This window comes from Salminus brasiliensis, chromosome 1 (genome assembly GCF_030463535.1).
Source record: "Salminus brasiliensis chromosome 1, fSalBra1.hap2, whole genome shotgun sequence".
NCBI lineage: Eukaryota > Metazoa > Chordata > Actinopteri > Characiformes > Bryconidae > Salminus > Salminus brasiliensis.
The window spans coordinates 18,573,068-18,600,261 of NC_132878.1; the positions used below are offsets into that span (position 1 = coordinate 18,573,068).

At 40.0% G+C, this 27,194-nt stretch overlaps 1 protein-coding gene across 6 annotated transcripts in view; it reads left to right on the top strand.

Annotated features, from left to right (window-relative positions):
• The window catches only part of arhgef28a (Rho guanine nucleotide exchange factor (GEF) 28a), a 93,160-nt gene extending 66,544 nt beyond the window's left edge, over window positions 1-26,616 (top strand). For all 6 annotated transcript variants that reach the window (XM_072673966.1, XM_072673982.1, XM_072673974.1 and 3 more), the window contains 9 exons: window positions 617-693; window positions 994-1,172; window positions 2,091-2,182; window positions 2,803-2,985; window positions 3,687-3,958; window positions 7,862-7,909; window positions 10,730-11,230; window positions 17,480-17,759; window positions 23,615-26,616. In XM_072673966.1, the coding sequence (XP_072530067.1) occupies window positions 617-693; window positions 994-1,172; window positions 2,091-2,182; window positions 2,803-2,985; window positions 3,687-3,958; window positions 7,862-7,909; window positions 10,730-11,230; window positions 17,480-17,759; window positions 23,615-23,763 (1,781 nt within the window). In that variant the 3' untranslated portion in view covers window positions 23,764-26,616. The remainder of the gene's footprint in view (window positions 1-616; window positions 694-993; window positions 1,173-2,090; window positions 2,183-2,802; window positions 2,986-3,686; window positions 3,959-7,861; window positions 7,910-10,729; window positions 11,231-17,479; window positions 17,760-23,614) is intronic.
• The last annotated feature ends 578 nt before the right edge of the window (window positions 26,617-27,194 follow it).

The window sequence follows — 27,194 nt, forward strand, 5'->3', positions numbered from 1 at the left end:
CACTTAGTGTACCAAGCAGATGATGATGATGATCCTGACAGCCTCATTCTTAACAGTTAGTGGTCTTTGGGTTGAATGCCTCAGTGTGGCCAAACAGCTCAGTCTTTGTCTCGTCTGACCATGAGACTTTTTCTCGGTTTATGTGGTCAGCTGCAGACTTTAGCCATCATTAGTGTCCTTGATGAGTGTATGTAAACTTTCAGCCACAACTGTTTATTATCCACCAGTGTTACATTTCTTGAGTTCTTCTCATTAATGTTGATTATGGTAAAATTACCCCTCAAATGGAACCAGTTCAGCAGTCACACTAACATAGGGGTGGGTTGTAGATTGAACCCCATCTGAAATGTTTATTTACAGGTGGATAAAATGCTACAAACGAATCTATTTTTATGCCTCCACCTGATTGAATGCAGGTTTCATTCCACACTGACTTGGCTGACCGTGTCTTATGTTATATGGCAGACTATGCAAGCTCTTTATCTGCTTGATCTTTATCTGCTACTATTTTATTGTCTTGTTGGCTGTGTTGACAGAGTTGTTGAATATCAAGCTTGACTAAAGCCTCCGTACCAGTGTTTACATGTTCATCCCATGTGTTTATGTTCACTCCTAGATGTCCTGGCACTTCTGCTGAATGATCTGCTGGTATTCCTGCAGGAGAAGGACCAGAAGTACATCTTTGCCGCTGTCGTACGTGTTCATCGTCTTCCTTAACAAAGAGAAAACGCTGCAAATATCTTCTGTCTAAAAAGATGTAATGCATAAGAATTGGAGTCATGGTTGGTTTTATTAACCAATAACGTTTTCCCTCTGTGTCCATGTTTCAGTTCAGTTACTGAGCAGCTCATTTTTTGCTCACTCTAAGCGACTTTTAGCACAGTTGAGTAAGATCAGGGCTTGTTGGCTGTTGGCAAATGGAGATTCATGGCTTAATTTTCTTTAAAGCTCACTAAGCATTCTGACTGTTCTCCATCCCTCACTCTCTCTCAGGACCAGAAGCCCCCAGTGATTTCTCTGCAGAAGCTGATAGTGAGAGAGGTGGCTAATGAGGAGAGAGGCATGTTCCTCATCAGCGCATCCTCAGCGGGCCCCGAGATGTACGAAGTGCACACGGCCTCCAAAGACGAACGCAACGCCTGGATGAGGCTCATCCGAGAGGCTGTGGTGATGTGAGTAGCGGCATTTTGGACTACTCTCGGTACAACAGTTTGTCACAAATCCAGCAAACAGGAGGCAGATTCAGGAGTCAGGAGACTGGATCTTTAGCGTTGGAGTTTCATGTGCCGACAGAAAATCATACACGGGTACAGCTTAGTTGATCATGGTCAGTCTAGTCTAGTCCGACCATGTCTAGTCTGAACCAAGCCAGTCTGACCCAATCCAGTCTAATCGAATCCAGTCTGGTTAGGGATATTTTGAGAGGACCTTATATACATTGGGAACTGTGGGAGGGGAAAGATGATGATATGATGATGAAGAAGAGGAATTTAAGGAGGGGTATTTGGGGGATGAAAGTGAGGGTGAAGAAGGGGAGTTTAAAGAGGAGTCGGAGGGGGATGAAGGTGAGGAGGGTTGATTGTCATCACACAACAATGGTCACCCTTCATCAGTGGTCTTTGACCACCCTCCTAAACACTGCAGTTTGTTGGTGGACTATTCAAAAACCATCAGAGACCCTTTTGATGTGTGAGAATACATTTTTGGCTGAAACTGGCTGAATGTTGATTTCGATCAATTGTTGACATCTAAAAATCATATTACAAATGACGAATATCGGGAACCAAGCACTGCATGTCATTATAGAGCTAGCACAATACAAAGATTTTTGAATGGTCTCTAATTATAGCCCCCAAATAGTCCCCAAAATAGTCCCCAAATAGTATTTATAGACATTACTTAAGCATTTTGGGTAAACCAGAATGCATTAGCAATTCCATCTAAAAAATTGTTCATCAATGAATGATGTTACCAGACCCCACCAAAGAGGATTGGTTACTGGACTTTTTTTTACTGCTTGTGCCTTTTAATGTGTGGCATTTGTGCATCTCTGTGTAACATAATCTGATACTGTGTTGCATTGCCTTCAGTTGCCATGAGAAGGAGGATGACACTACAAGTGAATCAGAAGAAGAGAGACGAGTGGCTGAGGCAAAGATCCAGAAGATTCACAAAGTACAAGGTAAAGCCGTCCACATTTCAGTACTCACACGGTCACGTTGACCATAATACACACATTCCATAATAAATTAAATGAACAGTTCCAGTTCAGATTCCAGTTCAGAAAGCCATTATTTTGCTAATAGAGAATGTTATGTTGTTTGACAACCATGGTCTGCTTAATATTAATTCTTAATAATAATACATCTTTTTATTTAGTTTTTGGCATATTTGAATATATTGTATCATTCATTGAAAACAGGAAACCTCTTGAGACAATAACCGTACATGTTACGATCACTGAAACACACAATTGGCACAAGTACAATTACAAGCTACTTTACATGGCGTCTGATAATTTTTTACTCCTGTCCGTTGTCCTTATTTCTGTGTTGTGTCTAATCACAGCTAGCATTTCTACATCTAAACCGTAAAGTAGTCCCCGGCTTCAATGACATTCAATAACATTGTGTCAACTAAATCACATATATGTGCACAGCTGATGATGTCTTTAGACCCTTTTACCTTTTTTAACATTTTGTTGTGTTGACTGCCTTTGCTAAAAGGCCCAAATCTTAATGCATTCAATACTCCATAATGGGAAAGTAAGGATATTAACCTTGGTCTCCATCCTTCTGGTAGAGTCTCTATGTGGTCAGGACCAGCTAATCTGCTCCAGTCTGGAGGAGAAGCTGCAGATCTATGCAGAGCTCTCGGCCATGGCGGGTCATAGGGATGTGGGAAAAGAGCCCAGACTGCTAGTGCGGCCCGGAACAGATGAGCTTCCCCATGCTGCTGTCCTTCTCAATGCTGCCCTCAAAGAAGGTGAAATTTACACATTCATAAGCCAGAACAGCGGAGTTGTTGAGGTCCAATATGATGCTGTTTTTGAGTTTATGTATGTAACCTTTCCTAATCTCTGTTTTTAAAGCTGTTTATGCTATGTTTTTGATTTCTGATTGCCTTGTTCAACTAATGGCACAATTCTTAACTTCCAACAAAATGTAATCCAGTAGCGCACTGGTCAACAACTCAAATCTGAATGGATCCTTTAAATTAATTTTGTAGCCAGAGAAAGTTGAGTGAGCAAACACGAGACATTGTACTGACATGCTTCTTTTCTCTCCTATTAACAGGAAAGTGGGATTTTAAAAACTGTAGTACATCTGTTTATACATACTCACTTTAAATCAGGAAGGGTAACTGGCTTGGTAAGGCTGATCACTTGAATTAAGTTAGTTAAAGCATGAGGGATCCTGAAGATCACAGCCTTACAGCTATGGCTTTTCTATCCTGGAGGTTGACATTATTATACATATGGCAAAGGATTCCTATCTCATTCCGATCTGGTGCAGCTGCATGTTTTCATTCCAACAAATGGAATGCACATCTGATCAGTTGCTTAAAGACTAAGGCCAATGGATTGAACCAGAAGAATCAAGTGTGTTGCTGCTGATCAGGTAAAATAAATATGTGAAATATACGATTGTCAACTTTTTTTTTTTTTTTCCCTATTTGTTTTCCAGCGGAGAGTCTGAAAGCAGCTCTGTCATCTCGTTGTGTCTCCCCCTCTGGTCCGGCTATCTTGCCAGCACTCGAGGAGCAGACTGCACCTGACACCTCTGACATGGCAGAACCACTTCCTGTTGCTTCATCTCCTCTTCTGCCCACTGAAGCTGAATCCCTTTTATTGGACATGCCAAGGAGTGAGGAAGAGGAGGTGGGAGGAGAGGAAGGTGTGGACCTCCAGCTTCAGTATCATAGCACAGCAATTGAGAATCATAATATGCACATCAAGGTAAGTTCCCATTTACCGTTTACAGTTTTTAAACAGACCTTGCCCCAAAGCAGCTTTGCAGAAAAAACTCACCAAAAGCATAAAGAAGAAGAATTGTACTCTGATGACCAGAACAAGCAAGAGTTTGCTGAGGATTATTCTGATTAAAGAAAATTCCTGGTTAGAATCAGGTGTCAATATAAGAACTAGTGGACCAGTGGTTGTGGTAAGTCAAGTCAAGTCAAATCAAATTTATTTGTATAGCGCTTTTTACAACTGTTGTCGTCACAAAGCAACTTTACATAATTAGTAATTAGTAAAAGACAAAGACAAAAAAGAAGTAACGTAAGACATAAGGGTCAAAGACCCCCAGTGAGCAAGCCAATGGCGACAGTGGCAAGGAAAAACTCCCTCAGAGCTGGAGGAAGAAACCTTGGGAGGAACCAAGACTCACAAGGGGGACCCATCCATCCTCCTCTGGTCAGAACTATTTAAACATTTTTGATAAAAACTACCAAACCAGATACAACAGATAGTTAATAGTGGTTTAAGGAACTCATTACTGTTAAAACCCATCAGATTGATAGAAGTACCACACTGACAACATACATTGCCATAGAAACATAATAACTCAGACATTGCTATAAAAAAAACCTATTGATTTACAGACAGTTTAGTTCCCTAAACTAAATTTCAGTAGCATTAAAAATATTATTATTATGAAATTAGTTATATTTAGTCTGCATGTAGCAACTGCTGTAAGCAGCAGTATAGTTAATAGTGCAGAAAGCTAGTAGAAGTTTGAGAGTGGATGTTTTAAGTAGAACCTCTATACAAATAGCCCCTTTCACTGCTAGAAATATGGTTATTAGTCTCACACAGTATCATTAATAATTTAGGTTCTTCTGCTAAAATCACATCCCAGTCTTAATATTATGAAACATTAATGAGCTCAGAATAAGGAGAGAGTCCATTTCACTGCCTCTAGGGCACCATTTCATTAAAAATGAACAGTGATAATTAGACCTTCATTTCCTTCAGTCCTTTCGTTTCTGCTTCTGTTGGCGCCTTGGATGGTGCCGCGCCGTATATTACATTGATAAAGCCACTGTGCTGACCCAGGCATAAGCTAAAAGAGAAGTTTTTATATTTAAAGAGATAATTCACCCATTATATATACACACAGCTGAATGTATATTAGCATGCAGTCACACATTCAACTAGTCAGCGTTTTCACAAGTGCTCAATTGACAGTCATGCAGCTCATGAGATGCGTTGTCTGTAAACGTGTGTAGTTGGGAATGGCACATTAGCGTTTGTCTGTTCATTTCAATAGCATTGGTCCACCTTGAGGTACATGTCCTGGATTCCACCATATTTTATTCATATGGACTGTCTTTTGCCGGCGAAATTTGAGTCATTGATTTGAGTTGCAAATTCCATGTGACTGAACATGTTTGTCCAAAAAAAGTCAGTCAGTGATGGTGGTTTAATGTAAAATGCTCAGTTGTAAAGATGCTTACAGATGTTTGCCAAGTGGTGATGGTTGGAAAATCCTCCTAAGTGACAAAAGAAATGGAAATGGAAAATTAAATGTATAGTTTATTGACTTACGTAAAAGTTTCTTTTGGGGATTGCTCTGAATGCTCAGCCCTCCAAACACTGAATTCCCAGTGTATAACTAGTATAATAAAGTCATGAAGAATGATGGTGATTTTTAGTGACTGTGGGTAGAGAAATATGCATGCACTCATTAAACATGGCTGATGAAATAGTAGAGATGTGACTTTAGCAGATACTCGTTTTCCACCTTATTATACTTTATACTGGGAAGAGCATGGTGAAATACACTGATGTAGAAATTGGAAATTGATGGAGGAATTTAGCTATAAATTGCATGTCTGTTGATATTAGGCCAACACCAGAAAAATGAGACCACCAGATGGCACTGTATACTAGAGATAGACAAGCGGCCAACATGCATAAATCCTCAAGAGGGCAATCTGTTTTCACCTTGGATTATAAACAAGGAATGTTCATTGCCAGAATCTCCCCCTGATGTATTCTGTAGGCTTGATTAAACGTAGTCCTCTGTGGGTGATTTTTAGTTGAGAGAGAAGTTTCATTTGGCTAAAAAAATATGGCCACTGTAAGCTATATAGAAGTAAGATGCAATCGATTTAATTATGCCATACATTTCAGTTTAATCAGAGTAGGGTCAGTATACACGGGCTTCATTAATGCAGCTGCAATTAATGTCAGCGTGATTTCAGTTTGTGAGCGCCAGACCGCCCTCTTGGTTAGTTTTGTTTTTAGCGTAACTAATGGCACACACAGGTGATACATGATGATAATTTTAATACAAAATCAAATCTCCATGCTACATTGTCGTAATATGATGCAACTAACCTAATAGAAGTCAGCTTATTATACACTTATTAAAATGTCTTATTTTATAGGTGTCTGGAATCATAAACTGAGCACTTGTCAACCTGTTGTTAGGGTTAAGGTCCGGGCTTTGGAAAGGCCATTCCAAAAGCTTCAATTTAGCCTCTTTTTCTCATTTTTACAGCCACTTTTGATGTGTGTTTGGAGTCACTGTCTTGTTGGAACACCCGAACATGAGTTTAAACCATCTAGCTGACGTTTTGATGTTATGCTAAAGAAGTACGAGTCCACTGGCAGCATAACAGCCACAGGGCATGATGCTACTACCACCATGCTTAACAGCTAGTTCAGTGTTCTTGGAGTTGAATGGTTCATTGTGACCATACCACTCAGTCTTTGTTTCATCTGACCGTAAATCTTTGGAGCGGGGGCTTCTTTTTTTGGATGGAAGCCTCTGAGTCAATGGCAAAGTGAAACGTACTTGACTGTAGATAGTGACACTGGTGTTCCAGCAGCTTCCAGTTTATGGCTGGCCTCTTCCCTGGTGGTTCTTGGGTTGTTCCTGCCCCTCCAAACTGATGTCCTCTCAGTTGAGGATTACAGTTTGGGTAGTTTGACAAACCTTGTACTAAGTTTACAGCCACTTATGCTTAGATTAGTGATCTTAGAATACGCACCTTTACTTAAAAATGGCTCCAAGACTGTGATTGCATACAGTCACTTTGTGACTAGTACCTGGACTGTATCCCACATGCATTTGCACTCGGTAGTCAAATTCATGCCCAGTTAGTCTGACTGTAATCTGATCGCTGTGTGGGATGGAATATGCTAATTCGCTAGTTTATCAGCAGTTATTACTAGTGTTTCGGTTGTACTGGGGGAGGTTTCAGTTCTTGAATGATTCTTGAAGAGACTAATGTGTTTGCACTGCTATAACAATAAGTGGCTCAAAAGTGCCTCAGACCACCTCTTGAGGTGGTTTGAAAGATCAGATCTGTATCGGCTTTACATGTGTCTTGGGTGCGTTTACACCTGCGTTATGATGGTTTGCCCTTATCCAGATCAAATCCTGATACTCAAGACAGATTAAATGATCAGGTGTAAACTGGGTCTAGGGAGAGTGCCTTGGACCTCCCAGCTGTTAATTAAATCATTTGTAAGAGATACTATTATCTGTAGTCAATCATGATCACTAACAAAGTTGAGAGGCCTTGGTAAGATGAACAACTTTCTGCAACACCTAATTATATAATCTTAAGTAGATGTACTTATACCCCCCATGTTTTCTAAGTAAGATGTATGTTCAGTGAAATTACTGATTGCCTAAAACGGCCAAAACATTCATGTTAATGATGCGTGTGTATATAAACTCGTGTCCACCACCAACTGCATCTCAAAGTAAATAGCCTACACTGATGAATATAAATGCCTTGTGATGAGATCATCATTTGCACATGTAACCTAACTCTGTATTACGTTATTGGGAGTGGCTAGTATTTGTTTAGTCATAGTTTTTGTTTGTGTGTTTATGTCCAGGTGTGCCAGAGTGTCCAGAGTTTGACCCAGTTGCTGTACAGCCTGCAGGTGATCTCATTTTACACACACACACACACACACACACACACACACACACACACACACACACACACACACACACACACACACACATACATACACACACACACACACACACACACACATACACACACAAAGTAATTACAGTGAATCATAGTTTGTTTCCCTGTATCTTTTAAAACACACACATCTCCCTATAATTCACACAAACACACACACACCAAAACACAAACACATGAGGCCTTTTAAGAGGTCTAAAATCCCTCAATGCACACACCACATGACTCACATATGAAATGGTTCTGTTTCAGTCTCATTTTCATACTACTTAGATTGCTCACCATCTGCACCATGGAAATCAGTCATCTCCTGTGCTGTGATTTAGACGCATGTCTGTAGTTACATATGTTTGTAAAATCTTTTGTAGTGACTTCTGTAATCATGCTAAAGCTTGTTCATGCACCACTGAGTACAGTGTTAAACGAACGCAGCCGTGTTTTTTAGCTAATTGCTGTATTTGTTGCACACCGTTAATTAAGCCCACGGTAACTCTAGATTTTTGCTGTTTGCGTTTCCTAACTGGGGCTGGACCTAAAGACTGGTCAACAAAAATACCTCCGTTAGCTAATTTACCAACTGTAAACCGTAAAATCTAAAGGAAGTAGTGGCACTAAAATCTCAGATCCTTCTTAGGTATTCACTGAGGCACTCAGATGTTCCCGTTGTTTTGTGTGGTGGTCAATTCAAACCAATGCACTACCAGGTGTAGTCAATCATGATCACTAGCATGAAGTTAAGAGGCCTTGGTGAGTTTCAACCCCATGTAATTAATATTTTAAGTGTGAGTTTAACATTTTCATGTCTTTCTGAAATTAACATGTTAAATAATAAATAAATTTGTCTGATAACTGAGATCTGATAACTTGATACTGGTGAGAGCACAGTGCTGCTACATTTATAAATGATACATTTAACTATTGTGGATGGTGATGTTCAGCCTATATGTTCATCTACGCTGCATGTAGCATCTACGCATGCTAGCTAACTGTACAATAAAACATACAAATGAGCATATTCCAGATAATTCAATCCTTAATTTGTGCTAGGTAAATTGTAATTTTGCTTTCGACAGTTTGCCTTTTGGCTCTAGTCGGAAAAGAATTCTTTAGTTTTTTTGTTATTTACTAAAAGAGACTTAAATACTACCCATTGTAATAGAATATAATGGGTGGACACTTTCCCTTTGGCGTGTAAGTATGTTTTAGTATGTGTAAGTGGATTTTCTTTTTTTTCTAAATACATGTAAATTGCTGTTAATTACAGGAAAGAATATGCTGCAGATCCAGCAGACAGCAATTAGTTTGAAACATGTTAAAGTATTACTGTAAGGACAGTCCACAGACACTGCATTTATTTCCCCATCACTTGAGGCGAAAATTTAAAATTCCTTTGTAAGTTAACCTTGACCGAGTCGCTCAGAAGCCAGTAAGGAGTTTCAGAAGAGAGTTTCTAGAAACAAAAAAGCATATACTGAAAGGCTGATGAGTAAGTTTTCCAGTGCCCTTATGACACTTGGCAAGTAAAGCCACTTAAATCTTTTAATCTGTGCTGCCTGGTGGTTGCTCGAGTGAAGAGGCGTGAAGTGATCACTGAAGAGTACTAATTTAGGGATGAGCAATCCAGTTAAATTTGCATGCGGCTGTTGCACTCACCCTGAAGTAGTGAGTCAGTGAGTGTGCAATTTCACAGAACTTGAAAAAACATAAGTGTTTTGTCCATAACTCAGTGAAACGGTAAGACTTTAGTTCAGTGGTCTCCAACCCTCTTCCTGGAGAGCTACCATACTGCAGATTTCAGCTCCAGCTCAGATCTAAGACCCCATGCAGCCAATCAAGGACTTCTGACAGAAGTAATTAGATGAATGAGGTAGAGTCTAAGGGAAGATAGCTCTCCACCAGGCAGGCTGGAGACCACTGCTTTGGTTGTCTGCTCCACTGTAGATACTTTGTACAAGCTCACATTCTCTTTAAATGACATCTAACATGATGTACGTCAAAATAATTGTATTCTTTGGCTGTATTGGCCATCTTTTGCCAAAATTTATATTGCAGATTGTTACAGTGACATGTAAAACCCTTATTCAGAATGTCTGTTTCTTTGAATAGTTAAACAAATAAAAACGATGATCTGATTTCCCAAAGACAAGTTATGATGACACATTTCTTTATTATTTTATTCAACATTACTTTTTATTACCATCTTTTGCGTTTTTTATTTTTTATTTGACTTAATTTCTCTTAAATTTTAGCTGAGACAAATGACCCACCCACTCACTAGGACTCCCCCATCACTTGCAATGCCCCCAACACTACAAGGGTGAGGACAGGCACAAGCTTCCTCTGTTACATGTAAAGTCAGACACAGCCTCTTTTTCAACCTGCCACCAATGCAGCACCACTAGACAGCCTATGCATTCAGAGGAAGGCGTTGGATCCCCAGCTCTTAATTCCTCAGCCAACAGATGGCTGTGCTGGCCAGCATAAAAATGAGAGCTATGTACCCACCCAGAAAGAGCATGTTAATTTGTGCTCTCTCGGGCTCCGGCTGCTGATGGCGAAGCAGTGTTGGCTGCAACACAACTCCAAAGCATGATTGATCCACCCCCTTGCTTAACAGTTGAAGAGATGTTCTTTAAATGCAGTTTTGTACCCTTTATCGTCTACATACTTTAGCTCATTGTAGCCAAAAAGGTTCTAGGACTCGTTTTTAGGCTTGTTTAGATGTTTTGTTGACAACGTTCCTGTGCTGAATTGTGTGGTCTTCCAACAGGCGGCCGTCACCATCCAGGATAGTTGCTACGAAGTCCAGCGGCTCCTCCTCCTCCTTTTGTCAAGCTCCGCCCCCCACCATGTACAGCCCCGACCCACGGTCGGTCTGCAGGAGCAAGAGCGTCAGCGAGAGGCGGAGCGCCGGAAAGAGGAAGCAGCGGGCGTGGCCCGGCTGCGCACCGCCCTTACTCGGGAACAGCAGCAGTGGGAACGTGAGTGCCAGGCCCGGCAGCTTCGGCATAGCCAGCAGGAGAACACACTGGAGCAGAGGGAGCAGGAGTGCCACCTGGAGGCACAGAGGCTGCAGCAGGAGCGGGAAGAGCTGCAGGAGCAGCTGCAGGACTACCAGCAGAGTCTGGAGCGGCTGCGTGAAGGCCAGCGCAGCGTCGAGAAAGAGCGGGAACGGCTAGAGACCCAGCGCCGGCTGCTGGACAGCTGGAGGCATGGAAGGCAACGGAGTCTCCCCGCCATGGTCATACCGCTGGACGGTCAGCAGGGATCGGTGGGTGACACGTGTGTTTGTTAACCTCTATGCTACAAGCAATTCCCCACAGTATGTTAAACAGAAATGTACTTTTGGTTACAATAGCCAAAAACTTTTTGGGTGACAAATAACTTCTAGTGTTTGTTACCAGTGTTGCCCCCAAGACTCCAGTTGCACTAAAATTGCACCATGAACATGTCTTTGCTGGTTGACTGGGGCTTAACATCTGGAAAAATTGAGTGAGAGAGAGAGAAAGAGACTGTTCTCTATCTGTTTGTGTGTGTTTTCCTATTCCTATATCCTGTAGCTAGAAGCTTCAAGCCATAAAAGGTTGTGCACTCAGCGTGGGCCTTGAGATGCAGCTGTCTTCTAAAAGATGAAATTCCTCCTCTCCTCCCTTTCTTTCCTCATTCCGTCTTTTCTTGTTGCCAAAACACCCAACCGGTGATGTCAGACGAAATCTCTCCCAAACCTTCTCTCATCCCACTTTGAAGATGGTATAAAGCTGTCGCTCAACTATTCAGCACACAGTCTCGCTGCATCTCTCGCTGCATCTTTTTTCACGTGTGTTTTCTGGATTGCTGCTAGCACTGTGGTTTTGGTCTGTGCCCTGCTGATATCGCAGAAAGCTCCAACATGCAAGTGTTTGTGTTTTTACACTGTGTGCTGTTAGCATCCAAAATGTGTCTCGTCGCAGATCCAGATGAGTGTTTCTGTGGGTGTTTTGATGATTAAAGTGTTCCTGTCATTTTGGTCAAAGGTCAGTCAGTAATTAAGTCACATTATTGATTTGATGAGATCTTTGATAAGTTCATGCACGGTGCATCAGTGGGTTTTTTTTATACACTGAGAGGCAAACTGCAGTCACACTGCTTTTCACAGAGCACTGAAACAAGCATAGAACATCTGGATTCTCAGTCTTGATCTTGGCGTCTGTCTGTCTCGATAGTTGTCTGACTACCCGTCTATCTACCTGTCTATCTACTCTATCTCTTGACCTGTTTCTGAATCTATGTCTGTTTGTCTATCTGTCTCTTTGTGTCTATCTGATGATAAACACAGAACATCTGTGGATTCTCCTGAGTCTTGATCTCAGTATCTGTGTTTCTCTATAATTGTCTATTTACCGGTCTCTGTCTGTCTACCTGCGTAATCTGTCATCAATGAAAATGTACAATTTATGTCAAAACAAATATTACTATTTTTTTGTCTAAATAGTGTTACATTTTCAAAATAATGACTTGCATTACATACTTTTTACTGATCTCTAATAACTTGTATTTTAAATAATAAACTTTTTTTTTAAACCAGGTTTAATTACAGATTAAATTGGCTAACCACAGCAGTCTATCAATCTCTTGATCTATCTATCTCTGTCTATTGAGCTGTTTTTTAATCTATGTCTGTCTGTCTGTCTCTGTCTGTGTATTTGTCGCTGGCTCTGTTTGTCTGTGTATCGGTCTCTTTGTGTCTATCTGTTTGTCGAACACTGAAACAAGCACATCTGTGGATTGTCTGTCTATCTGTCTACCTGTCTGTCTGTGTATCTATCTATCACTTGATCCATCTTTGGATCTATCTCTGTCTGTCTTTTGAGCTGTCTCTGAATCGATGTCTATCTGTATGTCTACCTCTGTCTGTCTGTCTGTGTATGTCTCTCTCTCTCTCTCTTTCTCTCTCTTTCTCTCTCTGTCTCTCTCTGTCTCTCTCTGTCTGTACATGTCCATCTTTCTTTTTGTCTGTCTGTCTGTATATCTGTCTTTGTCTGTCTACCGAAATATCTATCTTTCTATTTGTCCGTCTCCTACTATCTATCTGTCTATCGGTGTATTTGTCTCTGTCTGTCTCTGTGTCTCTTTGTCTATCCGTGTGTGTCTGTCTGCCTGTCTATCTAGCTATCTGTCTTTCTGTCTACCCCTCTCTGTCTCTCTATGTCCGTCTTAATTGTCTTATCTGTCTTTCTCTGTCTTTCAAATTATCTACTTACCTGTCTGTTTATTTGTATATCTGTCTCTTAATCTATTTATTGATCTGTCTGTCTGTCTCTTGATCCCTCTGTCTGCCTATCTATCTGTCAAGCTGTCTTTCTATTTTCTTTCTCCGTCTCTCTCCCTTCCATCTCGCTATCTATCTGTATGTCTATGTAGTATTCATAAATCTATTCCATATGACCCATCTGCCCACCAGTCACGGCAAATGTCTTCTATCCCCCCCTCACTCTTGTAGGATGTCGTCAGTTCCGTCTTAAGCTGTTTTTTTTTTTTGTTGGTTTGTTTTGGGTTTTTTTTTAGACTGGACAACGTTCAGCAAGCCATTCTGACACACACCTTAACAAACCCATCGAAACGAATGAGCGAACCAGCAGCCTGAACTCAGAAGTGCTCATTACTTCCAGTCCCATTGCGTTTCCTTTCAGGTTCAGTCAAATCAGGTGTGCAAGAGCCACTGGGCAGGAAATCATTTCTTTCCTCAGCCTAAACTACACAGCAGAGGCTAGACTGCAGTCAAACGTCTGTCTCTCATTTCTTCGTCTATCTCACTCTCGCGCAGACACGCATGCACAGAGCACAGTCTCTGATTCATTATCTGGGGTAATGAGAGCAATTCGAGGCTCATCGGTCTTGGCGTCTGCCTCTTGACTGTGCGCTAATAAACAAGTTAATGATTGATGATAATGAAAGCTCCCTAAATAAGAGGCAAGACAAAATAATTAAAAACCAGCTCTGTGTACATCACCCTCTCTGGCCAATCAATGCAGACGGAGGCAATTCAATGATTCATTTGGACACTTTGGTGGAAAAAGGTTGCCTTAAGGCTAAGGAGATGGGGGGTGGGGGTGGAGTTAACCTCTTAAGTCTGCATTATCCTTAAACACATTGATAAGATCCTAGAGAAGCTCATTCACAAATCCTGCCTATTATATTGTAAAGCACATGAGCCTAAATAAAGAAATACTACAGCACTTTAAGCCCTGCTGCATCTTAATCTCTGCTGCATCTGTATTGTACCATTTATTGGAATATTGCAGAATATTATATAATGGGCCCGTACATGGGCCAAAAAACTGAAATCCCACTGACTCCAAATATATACGTCTAATGTATAGATGCTGCTACAACTGGACATTTACAATACAGGTGGGACAAGAAAAACTTGAATTTTGTAACAGCTTTATTTTAAAAGTGCTGCTTCGCATTTTAACCTTTGGAAGTCACGGGTGCCGCCGCTGGTAAACATTCATAAAAAATTGGAATAATTAATTTTTACTCCTATAATTCAAAAGTGTAGCTTTTGAAGTTCCAATTAACCCCAGACTTTGGGGCAGATTCTAACACTTTGCACCTTTGGTAACACTAATTTGGGCATTAAAACCTGACTTGCCTTCAGCACTCATTTAAAGCTCATGTCTATTGCTTGTTCTAAGTGCAAACCACTGGGAGAAGATTATTACAGTGGAGCATCTCGATTTACCAGTATAGATAGACATTTTATAAAATGTTAAAAACTGCTGTTTCTTCATACTTCTTGGTACATTTAAGAGTATTCAAGGCATCAATGAAAATGTACAATTTATGTCAAAACAAATATTAATATTTTTTTGTCTAAATAGTGTTACAATTTTACATTACATTGCATTACATACTTTTTACCGATCACTAATAACTTGTATTTTACATAGCCAAGGTAAACTATTTGAGGTTTAATTACAGACCAACCACAGCAGCACACTCCTTAAACTGTTGCTAATTAGTCTTTCTTGTAGTGAAAGACTTGCCCTTGAACTTATAGTGGATATCTTTCATCACAAAAACGATTTCATCTCCAAAATGGCAGCTTTACAGGAGCAGGAAAAGCCTTCTTTCACTGGAAGTCCATTTATCATGAAATTTTGATCATGTAGAGAAACTACCAAATTCAATAAGTCAAAAGTATTTTTGGGAGACAGACAATATACAGACTTTAAATGTAGTTCATTATGTACCAGTTATTAATTAAATAATAAAATAATTAGGTTGAAATAGATTGAAAAACTGCATATCTGTTTCATGAAATGATTCTAAAAGTGTTACAGTTGCATTTGTAATGATATGATAAAGGACATGATGATATAACTGCTTGGAATTCTTGGATACCACACCATGTGAAAACAAACTCATGTATAGGCACAGACTTTATGCTCCAGTTGCCGTTTGTTGTCATTCTGATGTGACCGTGTAGCCTGAACAGTGACATTTTAGTAGAATGTGAAAAGGGGGGGGGGCATATTTCAGATGCCTTTTCCTATTCTTTTCCATCTAGTGAATCAAAAAAAAGCATTCAGACATGACTAGATGATTCACTGCCATCTTGGTTTGCGTGCAGCCTTTCTTGGCCAAGATCAGGTTTGATTAACATCTTGGACACAAGTCCAATTGGTGCTGAGCTTCGTAACATTCTCTGCAGTTTCCAAGCGGCACCTCCTCGCTACAGTGTGTGTGTGTGTGTGTGTGTGTGTGTGTGTGTGTGTGTGTGTGTGTGTGTGTGTGTATGTATATATATATATATATATATATATATATATATATATATATATATATATATATATATATATATATATATATATACACACAAATAAATCAACAGTCATTTAAAACTACATGGGTACTAAATACAAGTAGTAACTATCCACCACTTTCTTAATAAAGTACGACTTTCCTAGCCTAACCTAACCTTAACCACAGTAGCAAATGGATTAGTCCTTTTAGAATAAAAAAAATATGCATGAAATCAATTTACAATGGTGGTCCTGGCCTTTAGCCCTGCTTTTCTTTGGATTTCCCATGTTTTACTTGTAATGAGTAAACACATAAATTGATCATGACTAGATCAGTTTATTGTGTGCTCTGGACTGTGGCATTTATTGAAGCTCGTCTAAAGTAGCTCACTTGATTGGTCAGTTTGACCTTTAGCAAACAGTCACGACACAGAAGGAGCTGTTTGCCCAGTTTAGGACATGCGAGAAAGATGAGAGAAAGGAGAACAGATGGAGAGAGGATGAGAACAAAACCACTGTAATCAGATCAGCTAGCTCTTGTTATATTTTGCCTGAGATTTTGTTTACTCTTGCTGTGTTGTGTGGTAGAGGAAGCTTGAGTGTGCTGTCAAATTCTGTTTAATGCTTACGTCTCACTGCCGATATAATTAGAGACTTTGGCCTCTATATAAAGAAAGTTTGATGCACTGTGATGGTTTGTGAGGAGGCGTATTATTTATTAGTTTTATTAGAGAATCAGTAAGTGGGAAATATTCTCCTATGAATTGGTTGGCTTGCTTAGTAGTTGTGACCAAAAATGTTTTTTAGATGTTTTTTAAAGTTTTTAAGATCATGTTTTCCATAGAGATCAGGTAAATGCAACAACTGCATTAAAATCACATTATTAAAGACACATATTAAAGGTCAACGTGTTTCATTTTAAGTGATGAATAAGCCAAATTTGTCTATTGTGAGATGAGCTTTGAATTTCGGAAGGGAGATCCCGGAGAGGAGCTCATGGTCATTATTCGCCCAGCCCACAGATGTAGCTTTCAGCTTTAGTTTTTACCACTGCAAACTAAGATAACATAACTGAAATGTGAAAAGAGAGCCACAATTCATGAGGAGTAAAATTTGTTGCAATTTTATTTATTTATTTATTTATTTATTTATTGATTGATTTTTAATATTTTTCTTTTTGGAATGTAAGCAAAAATGTATAAATGATCTCTATTACCAACTAGGACAGTCAGCTTCTATTTCATCATCATCTAAAATTGTAGAGCTTGCTGATTGCTGTTGACTGCCACAACTGCTATGAGAGCTTTTCCACAGTCTACAAATTACTGTACATCACAAGCGGCAATCTGGGAAACTGGGGTCCAAGCACTCCAAGAAGTTAAAGAGCCAGTGAAATACAAATAAAGAGCAGTGTTTTTAGAAGGGCCTCTATTACATTTTATATGGGGGCTATTGTAATAAAAGATCTACCACACGGGATGATTCCTAATCTCGTTAATTTTTACACTTCTCATACATTTTCATGGCTATAGTGAAATTAGAATAGAAAGGTTTGCTTTTTTTCTCCACATTAAAGAGTTAAGTGATATTTCGTCCGGTGTTTGTTTTAAAATACAATGTTTTCTTTTGGTCCAACATAAGCTTTGCTTTGAAATTTCTGTGGCGACCGCTTTGTAAACGGACTTTCTATGTTTTGGTTAAGTTGCATTTTCATGTTTTTGTTCTTTTTTCAGAGCCTCCATCAAGGTCATTTTGGTGGTCAAGATGAGGAGAGTTCCATTTTTGTCAACGAAGCTGCAATCCTGACTCCTCCTGTCAACAACAGACACCTTCATGATCACCAGCATCAGTATCATCACAACCCCCACCTGCACCCTGGACTGCTGGGCTACACAGACTCCCCCAGTGCCCAGAATAGTCTGAACTCACTCCTGGCCTGGTCAAACCATACGCATCACACCATCGGCATGCCAGACCCTTCCACGGCACACGAGGGATGGGAAGGAAACCAAGGTATGAGGAGCGCAAATAGTGGAACAGATTTGATAGTAGGTCGCGTTCTCGCTTGCGCTTTAGGTTAGGCTGATGAAATGCTTTTTTGAATGGGTTAGGGTAATGGTTAGGGTTACTGTTACACTGTTTCTCAGTGATTCGTAGTGAAGTTTCAGTTTAGTTTCCTAAAGCCTGTTTACTGTTGAAGTATAACAATACTGAATTTCTTGAAGTTTACCATTAGAAAGAAATCAACAAATTGAAATTTGTTGATTTGTTGAACAAATTGAACAGCTGGAATTAACTGACATTATTAAAATTAGAAAATAGAATAAATCTGCTTTATTATTCTGGAAGTTTTTATCTTTTAGTTCTATATAGAATATATTTAATGGCGTTAATTTAATAACTGAAAGTTTGGGATAAGGACCATGCCCAAACTCCTCCCTTCAATTACTTCACACTATAAAACCATTCCTCTCCCTTTTCGTTCTCGTGAGTAATACTTAACCTCTACCTGGCATGGGGAGGGTCTGGCTTCGGGTCCCATCAGCTCGAAGACCCCCAGAACTCCAGCCCAAATTTCTCCAGTTCTCCCTCCTTGCCTCAGCTAGCATGGTCCGCACTTCGCAAACGATAGTTTAAGCACCATGAATATGCTGTTTTTGTTACTAACAACTACATCTTATACTACAGTACTTTATGTGATGTATGTATTTTTACTCAGTAGACGTCTATCCATTCACTCAAAACTGCACAAATTAGTGGGATTATTGGTGCTGTTGGACAAAAAAGAGCACCAACAACAACAACAACAACAAAAAATGAGTACAAAACCTGAATCAGCTTTCATAAAGAGCACTAAGAAATGCATATTGTCATGGTCATGGAAAAAGCTTGTACCTCCCTCTTTGCTGTTTTTGACTTTTCAGCATAATGTGAATTTGACATTGTGAGTTGTCCTTTACATTGTATCACAGTTTAATGATGAATGGACAAATAGAAATGCTCCAGAATCACTTGAAATGACATCTTTTTATAGTTTAGAAGCTTTGTTCCTTCTGCTGTAGAGTTGGCATTTCGGAGAGTTTTTGTTTGTTTTTTTTTTGGTCACGGCCATATCAAAACATTTCAGTTTTTCAGTTTTTATACAGTTTGCCCTTTACAAAAACTCAACTGTCGTTTCATTCTTTAGAGCAGACCAATCTTATGCACAAAGGGCGAGTGTGGCCGAAGGTTCCTTCATTTCCGAGAAGCTGAAACACCTGGTTCTACTTCTTTAATGAGTTGGTCTCAGACTTCAACAATTGAGCATGTGTGCTTCTGTTTGGTTAGTGTGAAAGCCTGCCACCACACTGGGCTGTTGTGGAGAGGACTGGTGACCCTTACTGTGGAGTAGATAAAAATGCATTTCTGCTTCTACTATAAAGCGTTCATTTTGAGGATTATGAGGTTTTCTTACGACAGCAGCTACACTGTGTCCAAATGTTTGTAGACCCCCTTCAAATTAATGCATTCAACTATGCTAAGTTGCACCCGTTGCTGATACAGATGTGCAAATACCCACACAGCTTGTCGAGTCCCTGTAGTGAAGTATCGTCAAATAGCACTGCAGCAGATAAGCATGAACATATTGGCACCATGCCTAATTCCAGGCATGGGCTAGAGCGCTATACAGTGGAACTGTGTTCTCTGGAATGATGGATGTTGCTCCATCCAATACTTTTGGGATGCGTTGGGGAGTTGAGGATGAGGTAGGGCGATGATCATCCGACATCCTGACCTCACTAATGCTCTAGTCGATGAAAAATTCCATCAAATTCCCACAGCAGTGGTCCAAAAATGTAATAGAAAGCCTTCACTGGTAGAGACAGTTACTCCAACAAAAGCATGATCGACTCTTTTAATACTCTTGATTTCGGAAGAAACCGTAAATGAACAGGTGTCCCAATATTTCTGTCCAAATAGTTTATATGATAATTATTGATAACTATTAATATTGAACCATATAAGATCATGTTGTTCATCTTCAGTTTTTTTTTTTTTTTTTTTTTTTTTTACTGTAGCCCTTCTTCTCTTCTCTTCTGGGCCTTTTTTGACAATCACAGGTTTTCTGCAGTGCAGTAGAAAAAGTGTTGTCTGAGAGCAAGAGAGACAAAGAAATCGAAAAAGTAAATGTTTTGAAATCTGAGGTCTGTGTAAACAGTATTCACTCACTTTTGCCAAAACCTCTCCCTGTTCCCCTTTTCACTGAAGGCAAGTCTCAAGCGTCCTCTTTTTGCTGTTAATCTGTCTGCTAACAAAAAACACTCAGCCATTCTTCTTCCATTCTCACACACACACACTCACAGTGACACACATCCGTCATGGAAATCAATCGCCCCTCCATCTAACGACCAGCCGCGGCGGACGGCGGCATGTGAATCAAGCCGAGTGGGCGATGGGAGACTGATTGGAACATCGATCTAAAAAATCTTTACTGAACTCATTACAGGGCAACCTGTCATCTTTCTCTCTCTCTCACACACACACACCGACAGAAAGAAGCACAAACACATTATTCTAATATGTCCGTGCAACATGCCAGGGATGTAAGAAAATGCATACAAACACACAGCCTTACAGGAATATTTGGCTAGGGTAAAATAACCAACTGACCAATAAAATGACAGACTTTATACACTGCAGTTTTTTTCACACAGTACCCTCCTGATGTAGACACTGGCGTCTTCACTTTAACAGCCCAGTCACACTAGCTTTGTCAGCAAATTTTCTCTAAGAAAAATTACATTCCTTTCAATGGGATTCGCTGCTATGAGCAATTTTTGGTCAGCAACTTCCTGAGTGCAAAAAAAAAATAAATAATGCAGAAGTTCCGCATAGAGTCCAATGTTGGCTGGAAACTTTGCTTCTGCGAACAGTAGCACTGCTACTTTGACTGTGCCGACCTCTGAAGGGGCAACGTAGTCCCAAAAGAGAGATACCGCTAGCCATGTCTAAGCATGTCTGTTTCTTTCCCAAAGGCTGTAAATAAACGAATAATAGAGAGACAGCACACGCAAACAGTCGGCAACTGTATTCTCTTTAGCTCCGTGCTACAGTTTATGGTAGGTGAGTTAGCCAGCATACTAATTATATAAGTTCACTCCAACTCCATGGCTGAGAGGAGCTGAACACACATCACCACACTGCTGCCATCTGCATCTGTTACTACAACATCTGTTACTGCACATTTATACAAATACCTCTGTTTGTTTGTTTTTTTGTTTTTTTTGTCTGTATTATATACTAATTGCTATACGTTATCTCCAAGCTAAGTGCAGATCCTCACACATCACCCCATTGTTGCCAAATACAGCAGTCACTTGTGCTCCTACCAGTGTGAAGTTATTTAATATATCTATATATATGGCTTATATTTCTGCCCAGTTATTTTTTGAAGTTTGCAGACTTTGGCTTTTTGTGCTAATGTATCTGTTCTATTTTGTTCAATGAAGTGCAAGATGTTCGATGACTGGTCTAGAAGTTAGCAGGAATATAAGCACTCTGTAATGACAGCATTCAGAAATCGCATTACTTAATTACATGAGCATGTTTTCCCCCCTTATGAGGTTCATGCAGGACATCCCTGCTTTCCACAAACAGTACCTGCCACTCCCAACACTACCTCAATACATTGATCGCCTGATTAACCTTCACTACTCATCGACCGCCTGTCATGCCTTAGTACACTCGAGTCCATGTTTTAACACGACCAGAGCTGCTAAAGCTCTCCTTATTTACTTCTGCGCCATATGTGCAATGACATTTACCCACAATGCTCAGCCACAAATCTACATGTGATTTAAGGCCTATGTAGAGTTCACAACTTCATAACGTAGTTTTGCCGAGCCAAAATAATTTTTCCCCATTACCAAAAGTGGATCAGCCAAGTTTATTTTACACTCTTAACAAGGAATGGAAGCTTGGATCCCACCAATTAGCACAATGCAAACTGCATGCCCAGGCCATCAAACACTTGCCTCAAACCATGTTGAGTTGCAAGAGAGTCTTCATTAGACTTGTTTATGTAGTTTCTAACACTGTATGTCATACCGCTATTTAAAAATAGACTAAAGTAGACAACAAAATTCATAAATATTGCACTGCTAGTCTCTCTATACTTACATTTTGATGTAACTCAACAAGGTGTTTAACTCATGGTTAAACAAACAAACAAAAAAAAAAAAACATACAATTCCCTCTCTTAGACATGTATAGAAGGATGGCTGCAAAACCAGGCAGTTTTCAATGCAACATTTTTGTGTTGTCAGGAAAGCCAGCACCTTTACATATGTAGTTTACTGAAGTTTAGCCCTGCCCATTCCTGTTGTAAGGAGTTTGCAGCCCATATTGCTAAGGCCAGGAATGAAACACTCCTTATTTACCTAAAGTTTAAAGAAAACAGCCTGTTTAATTATAAAGGATAAAGAAATGTGAAAAATGGTAACGTATAAATGAAATGCTCCTTTTACTAAAAATCATATCCCCATCACAGTCACACAAATTGCCCTGGGGAAACCTTGCTTCAAGGAGCCGTGCAAACTTCGATGCCAACATTGAGGCATGCTTTCAGCCGCTAGTAGATACCAAAGGCCGTTCCTCTTAGGCAGTTAAGATCTTTCTTCACAATTGCAGTGCTAAATGCCAAAGCAAAAGGGCTTTCCATGCCTCCAGCATAACGTACGTTCTGCTACATTACTGATAATACAGCTGGAACACCACCCTACTGATGTGTCTGTGTGAATGCTTTGTTTATCCCTTATCTGATATCTGCTATGTCTTTTATCTGTGTGTCTTGGGTTACCGCTCTGGGGCTGACACATTTCTTCTGACCATTTGCTGTGTAAAACAGATTAACTTCTAACCAATGCCTCTAAACTGTCACGGAGGGAAAAAATATATAAGTTGGCCACTTTCTTTTTTTTTATTGGAACAATGAATAATGATTGAAGTCCATTAGATGAAATGGATTTGAAACCCATGCAGGGTAACTTAGCTCCTCTATTACAACCATAAAAAGAGCTATGAAAAAGCCATCTCTCAGTAAAATGCACCTTGCTCAGTAATATCGGTTATCTCATTTTACGTCTCTTCTTGGATAGAATTCTCTGAAAATGAAAACTGTGAAAACTGGTCACTGATACCAATTTTAAGAAGCTAAAAAGTTTGATAACCGATAACATTGGCTGTTATGCTGTATATTAGTATAGGGCTGTGCAAAAGTCAGGCCAGGAAAATCTTATAAAACTATTAATGTCAGCAGTAAAGCACTTTGTAACATTATATAATAAGTATGAATAAACAAATAAAATATAAAAAATCACGTGTTATCACGTCAGTATTGAAATGTATGCCAGATAAATACAGTTAGAACACGTTTGCTTGCTGACTTCTCTGTGAACTCTAGTCCCTGTATGGATTTGCTCAGTTCTACCAGCAGTTTACCTGATTCACTGTAACGAAGGACTGATGAGATAAACTTGGTGTTGGATGGCAGCTGTAAATACTGACCTTGCCAGTAAATTTGTCAACACAGACGCGTGCAGCCCAACGCGAGTACACCCCCGCTTTGCGCCTTTTGAAATAACAATCAGACCGCACCTGGCTCTTAAAGGAAATGGCAAGTCATGCGCTGAATGGTTTACTGCACGTTATGCCCAAAACACACCCATGAATAATTAAGAGACTTAGTACATGTCTTTTTGCACGTTTTGAGCCACACAAGACGGTGCTTTTTTTTAATCGGTCAACCGCTATATCAATCAGGTCCTGTTCACAGCTAATTTGTATAGGATGTGTTTTTTTCTAATAACCGGTTTTCATTCTTTACACAGATGTGGGTCCACCAGGCCAAACCGGAGAAGCTGGGAGAGCAGGGGTGGGGCTTTATCAAGGTGATGCCCTCTCCGTGCCTCTGGCTTATGTTTCCATGGAAACGGAGAACCGAGATGCGGAGGGAGAGGAGAACATTGTGTATCTTTAAACAGACATCTGTTGAAGCTCTGTCTGAACTACTACCCTTGAAGAACAAACATCAACAGAACTTTGCAGGCCAGGAAATTGCAGTGACACAGCAAATCAGTAGAGGCTGAACTGCTCACACATCACACTTGCGTTCACATTCATAGTCATGTTGGGGATTTTCTTACTACATCTTTTCACATTGGTGCTTTCGGATGTGTTCCCATTCACACTTCGATTGAGACCAAGATCCAGAAGAAGGTGGAGCCCTTAACATGATCTGTAATCATCAATTACAAACATGAGACAAATTCGTTCCAACTTGGTCTACTGTTTATTCACTATTGTGAACAAGCAACTGCTAAACCATGCTGATCTTGTGCTGTCAGTGTCTGAGCTCGGAAGCAAACTGGGCACATTCTCCTAAAAAATAAAGGTGTTGTAAAGGGTTTTTTTGAGCAATGCAATGAAAGAGACATGAAGTGGATGCTTATGGTGTTACCAATGTTAAGGATCTTCACACTCATACAAGTTTTCTTCTTTATGGAACTGAAAATGGTCATTCTATGGTATTGCTCAAAGACCCTTTGTAGCATCTTTATTTTTAAGAGTGACCCACTGTTCAGCATCTTTCCCTCTTTCTTTACCTTATTTTTCAGCTTTTCCTATTGGTGTGTGTGTGTGTGTGTGTGTGTGTGTGTGTGTGTGTGTGTGTGTGTGTGTGTGTGTGTGTGTGTGTGTGTGTGTGTGTGTGTGTGTGTGTGTGTGTGTGTGTGTGTGTGTGATCTAAGGATATTCTGTAGGGTCAGTGTTCTGTCGCCTTGCCTGAAGCCTGCAGAGACAGAATTAGGTTACTCAGTTTCAACCCATGTGCACACACATACACACACACATTTCTTTTGGCATGTGCCACATTCTGCTCGAAACTAGACACTTATTAATGACCTCGTTTTTTGCAGTGGACGGGAAATGAAGTACTTAACATTAGTGGTAGGCGTTGAATTACCTCATTTATGAAAGCGTACACTGCCTGGGTCTGTGCTTGCAAGTAGAGATATGGCATTAGATTAATACCAGCTCAGTCTCCACACACAGATGCCACTCTTCCATATGGGAGGCAATGTTTATTTATATCGTTTCAAGCTCATTACAACCCTTCCAAATACTCAGCAAATCTGAGGACTGCTGGCACATACAGGCTTTAGACAAGCTTAACAAAAGGGCTGTATGATATGAAATGGAATTGATCAGTTTTACAGTTATATTGATGCATATCACAATCATAACGTGTCTTAAAGTGTCTTAAAATGCAGTAGAATTGGTCAACATACTGTAAACAAGGACAACTTTAATGTCATTCATATATAACACCAACAGCTACCTATTTGCGGAGAATCTTTAGGCAGATATCATGATTATGCACACATTCTGCAGCCCTTAGCAGCAAGGTACAATTTATAGTATTATTAAAAGTGATCAGTCGCTCCCATATTTCTGAATGGACATAACATGTCATTTCTGGTTGGAGCTTTGATTCTCCTGCTGTCCAGACCCTGCTTTTCACTGCAACTATTACTAAAGGTACTGAAGCTGAAGTGAGTGGAAAGGGTGCATGCATGATGTTACAGTGAATACCCGTACCACACAACTCTAGAAGTTAACTTTCTGTAAGATTTGCAGTCTTGCTTAAAAATGGTCAAGTTCACTTCCGTATTATGGTTGCATTACTACAAGGGAATCAAGGGAAATCTTTGCTCTCTGCTTGATCTCTTGACCAATCTCACCACAACCAAGCCGATGATGGTTCGGTTGTGTCCTAGTTGAAGCTACTCGGGAGGCAAAACGCTTTATGCTAACATTTTATTTAAGGCTTTTTTTTTTTTTCCTATCCCCACCATCTCCCCTGACGACTATACCATTTAAAGATCCTCTATCTGGGGACTCAACCCACTGTCCCATCATTTGGAGAGGGCATGTTCAATCCCAAGACATGCCACAGACGTCCATAGCAGCAAGAAAGGGCCCCTGACCTCTTGCGCTCTCTCCTATGCTCTCTCTCTCCCAACATCATTTAACCTGATCATGGCCAGTACTGGCATCTGTTAGTTGATGTAACCGGATTGGCAATTAGTGTTCTCCTCCATGCATGTTCTAGCTAGCATTGACATCAGCTGTGTGAAAGAGGGAGACCTTACCAATGGGTTGGAATTTGCAATTTCTACATTGTCTACCTAGAATGGGGAAAAAATGCTTATTTCATATAAAGTGTTGTTTAGTTGCATCAGGTTCAGGGTACGATGCCCTTTCTGCTGAATTTAGCTCATGCTAAATAGATGACCAGTTGCATTAGGTTTGTCTAATGAGGAGGAACCCAGTTTGACACCCTTGTTGTGGTACTGTGGAATCGAAGCACTACATGTGTTTTCACTGCTCTAACACTCACCCCAACTGAAGCTCAAGCAGGAAACACTTTAGCATTGGACGTGCCCATCAAGTGACAAGGAAAACTCACTTGTGTATCACCTGTATGCTTAATTGTGATGGACAATGAGCAAAAATAAAGGGCAGAAAAAACAGAGGAAACCCATAAATTCAGCAACCAGACTGTAATACCTTATAATGATAGACATCATGAATTTCGGTGCATTATAAAAAACAGAGCCTGTTAATGTCCGTGAAGACACTGACTAACTAGTTTTTGTTGTCCCTTATGCATATTCTTTATTTATTGTCAGTGCAAACTATGTAGAACTCATTATTATGTACATATGAAGGATTTTGTACAATTGTTGTATTTACACATTGCGCTGTGTACATTTCCGTGCATTTATCATATGCTGTAAGTATTTAACATATTAAAACGTGCTTCTCGTAATGCACTGTGGTGGGCTTTATTTATTTATTTATTTTTAGGTGAACTATTTAAATGGTAATTTTTATAAAGTAGGTCACTTCAATCATTATTAAAATGTCATGTTGCATACAAGAATTGGCAAATTAACAGGGAAAGTAGATACGGAACTGTGGAAATCGTAATTGGGTCACCTTTCACAGGATGTTATCAAAGTACCCACATATTTTGCATTTGCTTTGCATTCTTTTTTGTTTGGGTGGGTGTTATTCTCTGGGGGAAAGGCAAAGCTGGAGTGGAAAGCTATACAGTGAGGTCAGCCCACATTGAACTCTCACTGTATTTTCTCTGATACTTAGCACCTCTGACTAAAGTGAAAACCCCTGATTATTTTCATCTACAGTGGCATCCGTCAAGGGGTGGGATATGTTAGGCAGCATGTGAAGAATCAGTTCGTGAAGGTGATGTGTTAAAAGCAGAAACACTGGTCAAACATGAGGATGTTAGCCAGTTTGACAAAGCAACTAGGCAACTGGGTCAGAATCTACAAACCATCAGACATCAGGACCTACCAAAGAATTTTCCAAGAAAGGACAACCAGT